Below are 14,300 nucleotides of genomic sequence, written 5' to 3' on the forward strand. Positions count from 1 at the left end.
GACTTTAGGACATTTATTGGACCAAGAGTGGGAAATTTAGAGTTGGAGTAGTAAGATTTGGGAAAACTTCAAGTTCCCTGACTCCACTGTCCCTACGCCCTCCTCCTTTCTGATGTGGATGGTCCTGACTTGCTTGAAGACTCTTGGATGACCTCATCTGAGGCAGATAATTTGCAAGAGGGTGCCTGTTCTTTCTATGCCCCACACCCACCACTTCTCATTGCCTCTAGATCCGTAACTATACTCACTCTCAGCATACCTGGAGGACAAGCTGCAAAGTCAAATACAGAACTCATGAACAGCAAACAAATTGCAATATTTTGCTAATTTATTTGGCAAAATCCCAGGAAACAAGTGTGGGAATAAAATCTAAGGACGCTGGTCCAGCGAGAGAGGAATATAATTTTATTTATTTTTTATTTTTATTTTTTGTGTGAGGAAGATCAGCCCTGAGCTAACATCCACGCCAATCCTCTTTTTGCTGAGGAAGACTGGCCCTGGGCTAACATCTGTGCCCATCTTCCTCCACTTTATACGGGACGCCGCCACAGCACGGCCTGACAAGCGGTGCATCAGTGCGTGCCCGGGATCCAAACCCGGGCCACCAGCAGTGGAGCGTGCGCGCTTAACCGCTACACCATGGGGCTGGCCCCCAGAATGTTATTTTAGAGTGAGCTGAATGCATTGATATGTTGATTCAGTGTGCTGGTGTGAACAGCTGGGACTGGTTTGCTCAGTAGGTGGACTGAAACCTGAACTCGATCATGAACCTTGACGACAGAACTACAGATTCTGAGTTTGCTTGGTTTGATGTGGAAGTAATCCAAAGACATAGGGTGATAAGAATGTTGGAGTGGATTTCTCACATGTAACCTGCTTATCCATCTCCTAATTACGTCTTCTAATCCCTGGGAGGATTAGAGGACTTGCCCTTTACCAAGAAATCTAGTGGTGAAAGCGGCACCACATCCTTGGAGAGTACTTCACCAGCTGACTTCTGTAGTGAGGCGATGGAGGTGGGAGATGTTCCATTTTAATAGACTCCTTGATTTCCATGGGGATGTAAGGATGTCCAAGACGGAAAAAGCCAAATAGGAGTATTTAATTGACCGAGGCAATGTGAGTACGGTAACTATAACAGGCAGCAAGGATGGAGTGATTATCAGAATGGGTTGACCCACAGAGATCTTGGGCAGGGGCAACTGATGATGGGTCCCTATGTCAGAAATAGATGGGCAATACATTAAGGTTTTATTTGGTCTATATTACCAACAGAACCCTGAGGATAGTAAAAAACTTGGACTGTGGGACCACAGGAGCCATAGCCCCTCCCCTAATTCCCAGACCTGAGTCAGTTCACAGATCCTGAACCCCTTGAATGAAGCGGAAGCTGGGAAGCCTTGTGGATGGGCAACTTGGCCAAATTATTAGAAGTTTCAAGATCATCTTTCTGCTTGCTATTCTACGGTGCAGAAAGGAACCATTCTGAGATAGAAGAGACAGTTAAATTAAATTACAACTGATGCAGTATATAAATTTGAACAATATTGATTTCCTTTAATGACATGATCATTCATTCAGAAGTGTCCCCACATCACGCAGATATTAGCATTCATTGCCTATGTGCATCGTATGGAATTTCACACGTAGGGGAGGAAAGCGAGTTCAGACAGATCTGAAATTTCGTTTCCACAGGCTCTTCCTCAGAAAATCCAGTTTTTTTCTCTCCTTTGATATGGCCACGTCTTCTCTTGTGCTGGTCCCTGTCCTTCTTTGTCATCACAGAATACACAGGTCAGCTGACCAGTGTCCTGATTATAGCTTTGTGATCTCTAGGCCACCAACTGGATGTCTCTCCCCTTACGTTCAATCAGTCACCTAGTCGTCTCCCATGTCTGTCCTCTCCTCTCTAACCCCTCTACAACTGCCTTCAATTAGACCAATGGTCCACAAAGTGTTTTGATCACTCGCCATTAATATCTGTAAAAAATTGAGCATGCATCCCAATATTTGTTTTCAAATAAAATGCATGTGAATATATATTATTTACATTATGAAACACACAGAAATAGAACTAGCACTAAGAAAGATGAGATAAATATAAATAGACATAGTCATATTTTCTTCCTCCACTCCAGTGCATTTTGTACATACCCTGGTGTGTGTGTATACCTCACTTTGAAGACACAAATTTAGGCCATCATGATCTCTCATCTAGGCAGTGGCCCCTGACCACCCATTGGAAAAAATCCCAAGTTCTTTAGCACAGCATCAAGTTCCTTCATGATTTGGCCCATGCCTACCTTTCTCGACTCATCCCCTATACCCTCCCAGTAAAAGTTTATGTTCCAGCAATCCTCAACTACTTCCTGCTCCTTACTCATACCATTCTGTTCCACACTTCCATGCCTGTGCACTTGCTGTTCCTCATCCCTGAAGTGGACTGACTCCTCCTGATGAAATCTTTTACTTTTTCTTTAAAACTTTGCTCCAGCATCAGCTCCTTTGTGAATGGATCATTCCTAACCCACACAGAAAGAGTGAATTACTCCTTCTTCCTGTTCCCTGTCCGTGTACACACACGATTTTATTGCCCAGATGTCATATGGTATTGTTTGTATTTATTTACTTCGTTTCTTATACTTGAGTACAGTTGATCTTATACTTGAGATTACAGACAGTGTCTTATGTATCTATATATCCTTGGCACGCGGCCCAGGTGACTTGAACAAAGTTGCTTGAGACTGGGGAATATCATAGCTTACTCATATTATGCATTGTAATGCCTTTCTCCAAGAACTGTGCTTCAGACCTTAGAAATGTAAATATCATTGAATAAATAAGCAGATAGATGAGTGGGTGGATGGATGGATGGATGGACAGATATATAAGTGAATGGATAAGTAAAAAGAGAAGGGGAAGGCATAGAAATTGTTTTAATATAAGAACAGTCATGTGGAAGAGGGAATATGTTTGTTCCATGGCACTGCAGGGGGCAAAACCAGGTTTAAATAATATAAGTAACAAGCAAGCAGATTTTAGTTTGACCTAAGAGAGAACATTCTGATCATTAGAATGTTCTTCATAAACGGCACAGGTTGTTTAAACAGAGTAAGCTTCTGCTCAACAAAGATTTTTTTTTGAAGAACTGTACATTCATTTGATAAGGTTGCTGAGAAAGGATATGGTATGGCTTCCAACATACCTACATCATGGAGCCTCTGCCTGCCTTTCTGAACTCTTCCCAATTCCCTCCACTCCAGCCACTGGGCTTCTTGCTCTTCCTAAAATGTGACGAGCCCACTGCCTCCTTTGGGCTGAATAGCTGACACCTGGAATGTCCTTCCTCCACATTTTCTCATGGATCTCCCTTCTTATCAGCAGATCTCTGCTCAAGTGTTAGCTCCATAGACAGGGCTCTTCTGATCACTCTGTCTATACTAGTCTGCTCCCACCCCAAACACACACACTTACCCTCCCCACTTAATCTGCTTAATGTTCTGTACAGAATTTATCTATAGCTGAAATTATAAATTTTGTTTACTTGTTATTACCTGTCTTCTCTATTATAGTGTAAGCTCCAAGATGAAAGGACTCTTGCCTGTTTTTTTAACCGCGGTGTCCTTAGTACCTAAAACAATTTCTGGCACCATAGTAGGTACCAAAAAAGTTTGTTGAATGAGTGCATTTCTACAATAACCAGTTGGTTCTTCTCAGAATTGAATCTTGAGAAACTTAAACAGTCTATGGTTTGATTTAGTGGCTCTAACATCCTTTGCCCAATTTGGTTGAAAATGAATTCCCTCCCTGCATCAAGTCCCAGGTATTACAGGTATTACTCCATCTCAAGAACCAGCTTTATAAAGCAGATAGTTGTTGCATGATGGTACTTGAATGGGCACTGAAAACACCCTGCCAATACCTAAATATCTTTCTAATGTGTGTGTTGTACCTTTAAAGATTCATTTCCTTGTATCCCCAAAGAATTTTAGTTTTAAAGTCCTCTAATAAATTGTTGAATTGAAGGCCATAGAGATAACTGGTTTAATTGTTATATTTTTAAATTTAAAAATACCGCTATGTGAGGAAGTCTTCATCATATCTTTCTAGGAAAATTTGGAAGGGGACGAATGTTTTGGGAGGGTAGGTAGGAAAGCACTGACTCCTCGGTTCTGGCTAGGGTGGGCTGGTACTTCTCTATCAAGGCCAGCTCATAGAAAATGAGGTAATAAAATCATTTAGACTAAGACGTAAATGACTGATTAAGCAAATCAGTGACTTGGCCTATCTAGAAGCAACTGAAATTTTAGATGAAATTGGATAGATGGATAACATACATTTTAAGAGGCAGGGAGTCCTGCCTTGTATCTCTGAAATCATGTCTTGGAATTCCACTGTCAATCTCTGTTACAAAAAAGGGTATGAGTTGGGGCCGGCCTGGTGGTGTAGTGGTTAAGTTCACATGCTCCACTTTGGCGGCCCAGGGTTTGCAGGTTTGGATCCTGGGTGCAGACCTACGTACCGCTTATCAAGCCATGCTGTGGCAGGCATCCCACATATAAAGTAGAGGAAGGTGGGCGTGAATGTTAGCTCAGGGCTAATCTTCCTCACACACACAAAAAATAAATAAAAAATAAAAATAAAAAAGGGTATGAGTGCTATTTCGTAATAAATAAACGAATGCTTGGCAAATAGCAGGTGCTCACATTTTGGCATTCATTTGAATGAATTAATGGACAGTGATCATTGGAATGAGTGAAGTTGATTTAAATCAACATATTGGCTCACAGGAAGAATGATTAAATCCAGCTTTAGGGTTCAGGAAAAGCGTTTTGAAGATATATCAGTCCAAGGCAGATTATTCCAGGCCAGTGCAAGGCATGGGGGCTGTAGACTCTATATTTGTAAATGGTGCCAGGTTGGATCTGAAAGGGGACAGGTTTGAGCATGATGTTTCAGGCAGACAGAGCGGCAAGAACTGAGCGTAGGTGGGTAGGGCTGAGAGGGAGTTGATGGAAATGAGGCCAGAAAGACAGACTTGGGAGATGCCCTAACATCAAAACATCTCATTTTTGGGCAACTGAAGCCAATATCAATAGTTAAGTGGTTTGCCCAAGGATGCACACAACAGTGCTGCAAAAGCCGATTTAGCACCCTGTCTCCAGTGCTGTTTCCACTACACCAGGCGCCTAGGTAGCAGCTAGAAAAGCACCAGGAAAGTCTTGAAACGTCCGACGGACGAAACTTTTTGATAGTCTGTCTTAGTCAACAGTGGCTAGATGTTCCACTTCTAAATCATGTAATACTTGGTGTTGGACCTCCTAAATTCTTAGGGAATACTTCTTTTGGCCTCAACAGAAAAACGTTGGGCATTTCCTCTCTACACCAATTCGCCAGCACACGACGAAGCTACGCGGCTTTGCCAGGTCTGCAAGGCATTCTTCCCCGGCGTTCCGTAATATCCCCGAGATGACGTCATCCAATGCGCTCAGGGGGGCGGTGCGTCCCTGACCACACCCCCTGCGGCCGAAGCCCCGCCCCTCAGTATTTTCTTCTCTTTCCTTGTTCCGATGCGTCGTGACGTCAGACGTGGGGCACGCCACATTAACCACCGGTCCCGGAAGCAAAAAGCGAAGGGGCGGAGAAGAAGGCGGAAAGGAGGGCCCGCGCCTGGGTCGGCCGGCAGGGGGCGGGGCCGGGCATGGTAACGGCTCGGGGCCGACGGGGCTGGGTCGGAGGGAGGCGGAGGAACCGGTGTCCGCCGCTGCCGCCGCCTGTTCCGTGTGACCCACGCGGACCCCGCCTCGACCATGATGATCCACGGCTTCCAGAGCAGCCACGAGGACTTCTCCTTCGGGCCTTGGAAGCTGACGGCGGCCAAGACCCACATCATGAAGTCAGCGGATGTGGAGAAGTGAGGCTCCGGGGCACGGGTCGGGCGCGGGCCGGGCTGGGCCTGGGCGGAGGCTCGGTCCCTCGGGACGGGACCTTTGAATGACAACGTTAGTAGATACTCTTGCCACCACCTCCCGTCCTCCGGTTCGGGCTCGCCAGGCGCTGCCCTTGTGAACCTGTCACTCCGCCCGGCTTGGTAGAGCACGACTGTCCGGTGGACTTTGCCCTCGCCGTGGTTCTCTGCCTGCCCCAGCTTGCGCCACCTTTAGAGGGTTTCTTTCTCGGTGGCTCTGACCTGTTTTCTTGCGGGTTAATAACGGGGACCATATATATGCTTGGTTTTTAGCATGTCAGGTGCTGCGCCAGGCAGTTGAGATACAGAAGATGAAAGACAACCTCTGCCGCAAGGAATTCAGAGAGAAAGACAACCATAATACAGGGCGAATAGCTGTTTGATAGAGATGTCTACGCGGCGTTATTTGAGATCTTTTAGGGGGACAAGGCGTCCGGGAAATCGGGATGCCTGAACTGAGGCTCCATAAAGTCCGGGAACTGGGATGGGGCTGGGGCACGTGTAAAGCCGGGAGGCCTGCGAGAGGAAAGCCATGACTTGTTGGTAGAATTGTGTCTGTGTGATTGGAGCGCGAGGTACCAGAGGAGGAGTGAGAAGTGCGAGGTAGGCCCCAGGGGAGTGGAGAGAGCACTGAGAAGACTTTTATGCCAGGCTAAAGAGTTTTGAATTTTTTCTGATTACCACTGGTGTAATTTTATACGAAAGAGCGACATTATCAGATATACACTCTAAAAGATTTCTCTGGAGGTGATGTGGAGGATGGATTGGAGGGCTGCAGGACTGGGCAAGGAGACCACTTAGAAGGGGAGAGAGGAGAAGAGAGGTTTTAGAAGATTAAGTCCGTGGATTTGATGGCCAATTGACAGAAGGAGGAGTCTGTACTGATCTCAAGATTGCTGGCTTGAGCTGTTGCATGGAAAGCGTTGCCGTTGAACAAGGTGAGAAACCCGGGAAGAGGATCAGATTGGGGGCAGGTGTGGAGTGTATAAGGCAGGGAAGGGGATCATAGAGGGTGAGTAGTTTGCTGAACTGTGTGGGTCATGAAATAGAGATGTAGTAGGCATTTGGATGTGTTTATCTTGGAGCTTCAAAAAGATGGCTTGTCCGTGGGTTTACCTTTGGGAATCATGAGTTTACAGTTGATAGGAGCCTTGGGAGTCAATTAAGCTCATCTAGAAGTCATTCAGAAGAAAAGAAAAAAGTTATGAGATGGAACCCTAGGGAGCACTGGCATTTTAAGATTTATGCAGAGGAAAGAGTGGAGGGTCAGGAAAGAGTGTTTAGCTTCCCAATTTAAAGGAAAAAAAAAAGTAACATTCTTGCAGACTCACTAAGAAAATGTAGGAAAATACAGAAAAGAAAGGAAAAAAGTTCCATTTTTTTATGGTTTTTTTGGGTGAGGAAGATCGGCCCTGAGGTAACATCTGCCAATCCTCCTCTTTTTTTGCTGAGGAAGACTGGCCCTGGGCTAACATCCATGCCCATCTTCCTCCACTTTATATGGGACCCCGCCACAGCACGGCTTAACAAGTAGTGCGTCGGTGCCTGCCTGGGATCCGAACTGGCAAACTCCTGGCTGCCGCAGCGGAGCGCGTGCACGTAACTGCTTGCGCCACCGGGCTGGTCCCAAAAGTTCCCTTTTTTTAAAGATGGAGTTACTCTCTGAGTTTTCCCCTCCAAATAATTTTCTGTTACATATTGCACCATATATAGTTGTATTATATAGAAAGCAGTCAGCTTCAAGTTGTGGTTACCCACATAATTAACTTACAGACTCTCTAAGAAGTACTGGATGCATGGAAAGTTTTAAGGGAATCAAATTCCAGATCTTTAATCTCTCTATTATTTCTAAAATAGATCTGCCTAGGTATACTTAGTCCTTCTTCATAAGACAAAAGAAAGGATTACCCTCACCCATCCTAAATTTTTCTGTGATGCATTGCCTTAGGGTGTTAAATAAATGGATTAGGGGAAATATTAAATTTAGGAAGATTCCTTTAATGAATTAAGGCATCTTAAACCCATAGAGGCTTCTTGTCTTCCCTGCCTTGTCAATGGTCATGCTTATCGGTTAAGAATGAAGCTCAACAGTAGACATGGGGTTAAGATACTCTGTGTTTGGCATGTGTTTAAGATACTCTGAATTTAGAACATTTGGAGTTAAGTTAGTGACAGTGTTTCTTTTACATATATAACTGTAATATTTCATAGGACTACCAAATTTTTCCAGATATAATGGGAAAAAATCCACAGAATCACTTCTTACATTATTTCATATTTGGTATGCATTATTTAGTAAAGTAGTTCAACTTATTTTATCTAATCTTTTTATGGTATTTATTCCAATTACAATTGATCTTCATCTTATTTAATTTTTAAGTATTTAATATTTTCTTTTTTTAAATATTGTTTTATTGTGGTAAGAACACTTAATATGAGATCTATTCTCTTAACAGATTTTTAAGTGTACAATACATTATTATTGACTGTCGGTACAGTGTTGTCCAGCAGATCTCTAGAGCTTATTCTTCTGGCTTTACTGAAACTTTATGCCTGTTGATTAGTAACTTCCTATTTCCCCTCCCCCCAGCCCTTGGCAACCATCATTCCACTCTTTGACTCTATGAATTTGACTATTTTAGATATCTCATATAAGTGGAATCATGTGTATTTGTCTTTCTGTGACTGGCTTATTTCACTTAGCATAATGTCCTCAAGGTTCTTCCATGTTGTTGCATATTGCAGAATTTCCTTCTTTTTTAAGGCTGCGTAATATTCCATTGTATGTATAAACCACATTTTCTTTATCCATTCATCTGTCAGTGGACATTTAGGTTGTTTCCTCATCTTGGCTATTGTGAATAGTGCTTCAGTGAACATGGGAGTGTTAATCTTTCTAATATTTAATATTTTCTATCTTCTAATAACAAAGAATAAATTTTATTTAAATTTATGATGAAAAATTAACATTAGAGATCATCCTAAAGATGTGCAACTTAAAATGTTAGATCACTGATATGTGCACATATACGTATACACACACAGATGTAATAAATATTCAGTATGTGGCTAGTTTTTTCCTTTACTATTGTATCATAAGCATTTTTTCTATATGATTATATTCTCTCTTTAAACATTTTTAATGATTCTATAATATTTCATCATATGGATATATTGTAGTTTACATACCATTTATTTCTTTGTAATTGGACATTTAGAGTATTTCTTTTTCACTATTATAAATAAGGTGATTATGGGTATTAACATGTGTAGTTTTTTCTGCATTGGGGATTATTTCTTTATTACAGATTTCCCAAAGCTGATATTTTGAGTCAAAGAGTATAAATTTGATTGAATTCTTGGTGCTTTTTGCCTAATTGTTGCCCCAGGGTGGAATGTAAATTGACACAGTCCTTCTGGAAATCCATATGAGCAAGTGCTGGTTTCCCTCATCAGCGTCAGTGCTTTTCCTTTCTTCATCACCACCTTTTAAAACTTGTAACAAGTTGAGAATTTTCCTGGAAAAGTTGTTTTCCTACAAGAAACAGGATCCTTCCTGTCTTTTCTTCACAGCTATAATTAATATAATTGTTGTATAAAAACAAAAAGTTCACCAGCGATATGAAGCTTATGGAAACACAGACTATTATGCATTAAGTCATTGCCTAGAAAGTCATAATGGGTTTAGAACCCATCTTTGTTCTTGGAAGTGATGGGCCATTGATGATCCAAGAATGAAATAGGTATTTCTAATAAGAACCAATATCTTTCCCATTCAAAGCCTAAATTGTTTAATTTTTCATGTAGGGTTTTTTGCTTATTTGTTTTTAATATATATACAAGATTTAATTGGTGTGTCTGATTGGATCTGAAGCAATTGGAAAGAGGGTAATGGTCTTGGACTATTCATAGATCTTTTGTTGGCCTTATGTAAGAATATATTCTTTACTGTAGTATTATTTTACCTTACCTAACAAGTATAGCTATGTAGCTGTTCAAAAATCCAGAAGTCTTAAAAAGAGAGAAGAAAAGAAAGCCTTCTGATGTGGTAAAGTAGCTGTCATAGAACACTTGCACTGAAATCCTGTGCTTTATTGAGTCCCTTAGAACATCACTCAGAGCATGTTTCAACTTTTGACTCCATTGCACACTTTATAGTTATAACCATATTGGAAATGTAATGAAGCAAAAAGTTCCCTACAGTCTCTTTGCCCTGATAAATGAGTTGTTGTTATCTTTCACGTTCTCTTATTATTCATTATGTGATTTTAAGAAGTGTGATTGTTTGCTTTTCCAGCCTGTGATAGATTAGAAACCAAATAAAAAGGGGCAAGGGTTTCAGGGGCAGGTACCACGTTCTGGAGCAGCTAGAGGTGTACACAGGCAATTGAACTTGAGGACATTGTCTTACAAGGTTGTTAAATGTGATGATCTCTGATCATCAAGAAAAGGTAAAATAACATTTTATATTTTTTGTTTAAGAACACAGAAAAGTCTATAATACATTTTGAAAATTTTCCAAAATCAATAAAATAAAAAATTTGGTATATAAGGTAACTGGAAAACTTACTTCCCTGGAACCTCTTATGCTAGTTATGCTTTCAGGTTGCAAGGAACAGAGACCCACGTTGCCTCAAGTAATGGGAATTTAATAGTACCTGAGGAAATAATTAAACACAGGAATTATCTCAGAAAATGAACAGCAGTTCTTGTGGCCCCAACAACTATAGAAGTCTCTGTTCTTCTTATTACTATTATTTCTCAGTCTCTGCTTTGCTCTGTCTGCTTTTCTTGCTGTTACTTAACAGTTTCACTCTTCCCCCCTCACGACCTCATGGCTTCTGTTTCATGTCATGTCTCTTGGTCTGTACTTTGCTTGACTGTCATTCAGACTTATGAAAAGAGAGATCAGAGTGAGTTTAATTGGCCATTATGCAATTCAGCATGAGGATATGGGGCAGAGTTCTCAGGCTAAAGTTCAGGGGTTCCTGCCAGCCCATAGATCTTTGCCTTTGGTTGAGAAGCTGAACTTTCATCCCTAAATGAGAGTCTGGGTTGTGCTGAGGTGATGGGTCCCTAAGGCACGGTAACCTATACATACAGCTACTTGTTTCAGAAGTGAGTGACTAGCTGCCACTTAAAAACTTTATAACAGGGATTCTAAACTCAGCTTTCCAGAGGGCCAAGGTGACTGGTGCCCACTTAAAGGGGGCAACCTCTACTCAGCAATAGCCAACTGGTGCTATGTGGAATACAGGTCCAATGTTGCCAAGTCTTCCATATTTTTTAGAAAAAAAGAAACCAGAAGTCCAGATTTCTCAAAAATCTCTCAATTTTCATTGGCAACTATTTCAAATATATATAAAAAAATATTGTGCAGGCTAATCAAAACACATCTGTGAATTAATAATTTGTGATCCTGGCTTTATAGTATGTCTACTGTAACTTTCTTCTCTAATGAGGCTGGCGAAATGAGGTCCAAGTATTTATAAAGCAGTCTAGTATAATGGAAAGAGGCCTGGTATTATCTCTTACTAGCTCTGTGGTCTTGAGTTAGCTACTTAAACTCTCTGAGCCTTTCATAGCTCACAAGGTAGTTTTATTTTTTTTTTTTTGTGAGAGGAAGATTAGCCCTGAGCTAACATCCGATGCCAATCCTCCTCTTCTTGCTGAGGAAGAGTGGCCCTGGGCTAACATCCATGCCCATCTCCCTCTACTTTATATGGGACTCTGCCACAGCATAACAAGCAGTGCGTCGGTCTGCGCCCGGGATCCGAACCTGCAAACCCTGGGCCACCGAAGCTGAGCGCATGAACTTAACCACTACGCTGCCGGGCTGGCCCCATCACAAGGTAGTTTTGAGGCTCAAATTCAACTATCTCAGAAGTGATCTCTAATCATCCTACCTAAAATAGTGCACCCCATTACCTTGCTTTATTTTTTTGTGTATCATTTATTACTAGCTGACATTATATTATGTATTTATTTTTATATTTGTTTATTATCTGTCTTCTTTAGCCCACTACCTAGTACAGTGCCATAAAGATATACATGGAAAGAATGGATGACTTTACAAATGTGTTTATTAAATCATATGTTATTTAACTCATCCAGGAATGTAGGAAGTATTCTGTTGGGATCAAAAGGAAGCAAAAGTGCCAACAGTGATATAAAAGAATCCTGCCTGACTTTTGGTTATGCGTAGGTTAGCCGATGAATTGCATATGCCATCTCTCCCTGAAATGATGTTTGGAGACAACGTTTTAAGAATCCAGCATGGCTCTGGCTTTGGGATTGAGTTCAATGCTACAGATGCATTAAGATGTGTAAACAACTACCAAGGAATGCTTAAAGTAGCCTGTGCTGAAGAGTGGCAGGAGAGCAGGTGAGAATCAGGGCAGTTATGGGTTAAACAAGAAAGAGCTGAAAGAAATATTCATTCATCATCTGTGTGTTTTATTAGAATGAAGGGCTAGTATTATTATTAAACTTGATAGTTGGATCATTGTAGAATTCTTTTTTCTCATCCATGAAATGGAGGTTAGTTACCCACCTCTTGAATACTTGTTGAGTAAAATTGAATTATAATGGAGCTGAGCTATGTACGGTTTACTTTTTTGAGCCTTCAGTGTTATTTAGTGAAGAGGCAGTACACTGTGTACTTTAATGTTCTTGTTTTTGAAGAAAAATGTTTACTTATGATTTGCATTGAAAATTTGAGGAGCGTTGAAATTAAGAAAAATGTATCTTCTTTGATAATCAAATCAGCAATTATTTACTTTGTGCCTATTATGTACTAGGACCTTGGAGGATACAAAAAAGTATAAGCTTTTAAATCATGTCCTCAGGCAGTGTACAGACTAATTGGAGAGATTACATTGGCACATGACAAGTTAAATCACGATAAATGTGCAGAAGAACTGTAAGAAAGATCTTGTATTAGTGATATTAGTGTATGTGTTTAGTAGGATATTTTACATTGTTTGTAGAATGTAATTTGATGTGCTAAATGAATCCAGATAGTCTCTGTTCTGCATCACTGACTCTGATCCTTCTCCTTTTGGTGTTTGAGGACTGAGGGTGACCACTCCAAGGAGGTTATTAAACCATACGATTGGACCTATACAACAGATTATAAGGGAACGTTACTTGGAGAATCACTTAAGTTGAAGGTAAATCTTTTTTGGTTTATGAGTCATTGTCTTGGACATTCTTTGCATTAGAACTTTCTAGTAATGGGTTATTTTTTGCTACTACTTTCATTCTACTTATTTTCTATTGCGGGAGGCTTCCGAACCTAATGTGAAGGGATTTCGCTTGTTGATTATCAGCAGAAAATAGAAGGCGGCCATAGTGGAACAATTTTTATCTTAAAAGTGTGGTTGGTAACAATGGCAGATAATGATGTTGTCATTATCACTATCAAAAAGCATTAAAATGTGTATCTGTCCTTGCTGTAATGTATTAGGTGATTTAGATAGAACCTGCTAGATAGTAGCTTACAGTTTTAAAGATGAACAGATAGGTGGGCAAATAGGACTTTTGGTCAGGCAACTTAGGTTTTTGTCCTGCTTGTACTATGTGTGAAACTGATATGACTTTAGGCAAGTTACTTAATCTATCTGAGTCTCGGTTTAGTCAGTAAATTAGATACACAGCAATATCTACCTCACAGTAGAGTTTTGATTTGAGATAATCTATGGGAAAGCTCTCAATAAATTCTAAAGCTCTGTATTAATGTTAAGTTGCATCTGTGTAAGACCTGCTTAAGAAGAGACTCACTTCATGGTAAATGACACTAGGAAGGTGGAATTGTTAGGTCTCATGTTGAGAGCTTAGCTGTATTTTGAAATCTTACGGTATAATTGAAATGAAGTCACATTGATTTCACATGAGTCACACATTGTCACCTTCTGTTATAGATTACATTCTAAATATCACATTCTCAGTATCACATTCTCTTAATCACATGCTATTATATATCATATTCTATTATAATGGATAATCACATTCTATTATAGAGAACAAAATTATTTCAGTGTAAACTATTTACATTAAAAGTAGTTATTGGAGACCCTATATCATATGTTGGTGCTTAGATGGAAATGTTAAGAAGATAGGGTTGTGTGTGGGCTCCTTGTGTCTGAGAGATTTTTAGAATCTTGGGAAGATAGAAGTTCATTGCGGGAACTTCATAATTCTTAGCTTCAGTTTCTGCCACTCCTACATTCCAAGCTTTAACTACTTTCCTGTGCTGCTTCCAGGACAAAAATACAGTTTTTGAGAAAATGTATATTCATTCATTGATTCTTGAGCTCTTACTATGTACTAG

At 40.6% G+C, this 14,300-nt stretch overlaps 1 protein-coding gene across 6 annotated transcripts in view; it reads left to right on the forward strand.

Moving 5' to 3' along the window:
• Positions 1 to 5,686: 5,686 nt before the first annotated feature.
• Positions 5,687 to 14,300, forward strand: part of TIPRL (TOR signaling pathway regulator) — a 31,737-nt gene continuing 23,123 nt past the window's right edge. The window contains exons 1-3 of one of the 6 annotated variants that reach the window (XM_087437661.1): positions 5,702 to 5,914; positions 12,174 to 12,353; positions 13,041 to 13,140. In XM_087437661.1, the coding sequence (XP_087293787.1) occupies positions 5,811 to 5,914; positions 12,174 to 12,353; positions 13,041 to 13,140 (384 nt within the window). In that variant the 5' untranslated portion in view covers positions 5,702 to 5,810. Of the gene's footprint in view, positions 5,915 to 5,952; positions 6,907 to 12,173; positions 12,354 to 13,040; positions 13,141 to 14,300 lie in introns of those variants that run through there. The other 5 variants (XM_087437678.1, XM_004425073.3, XM_087437674.1 and 2 more) reach the window with 5 other exon arrangements.

The sequence above is a fragment of the Ceratotherium simum genome, chromosome 2 (assembly GCF_057802395.1).
Source record: "Ceratotherium simum simum isolate JZ-2026a chromosome 2, ASM5780239v1, whole genome shotgun sequence".
NCBI classification, from domain to species: Eukaryota; Metazoa; Chordata; class Mammalia; order Perissodactyla; family Rhinocerotidae; genus Ceratotherium; species Ceratotherium simum.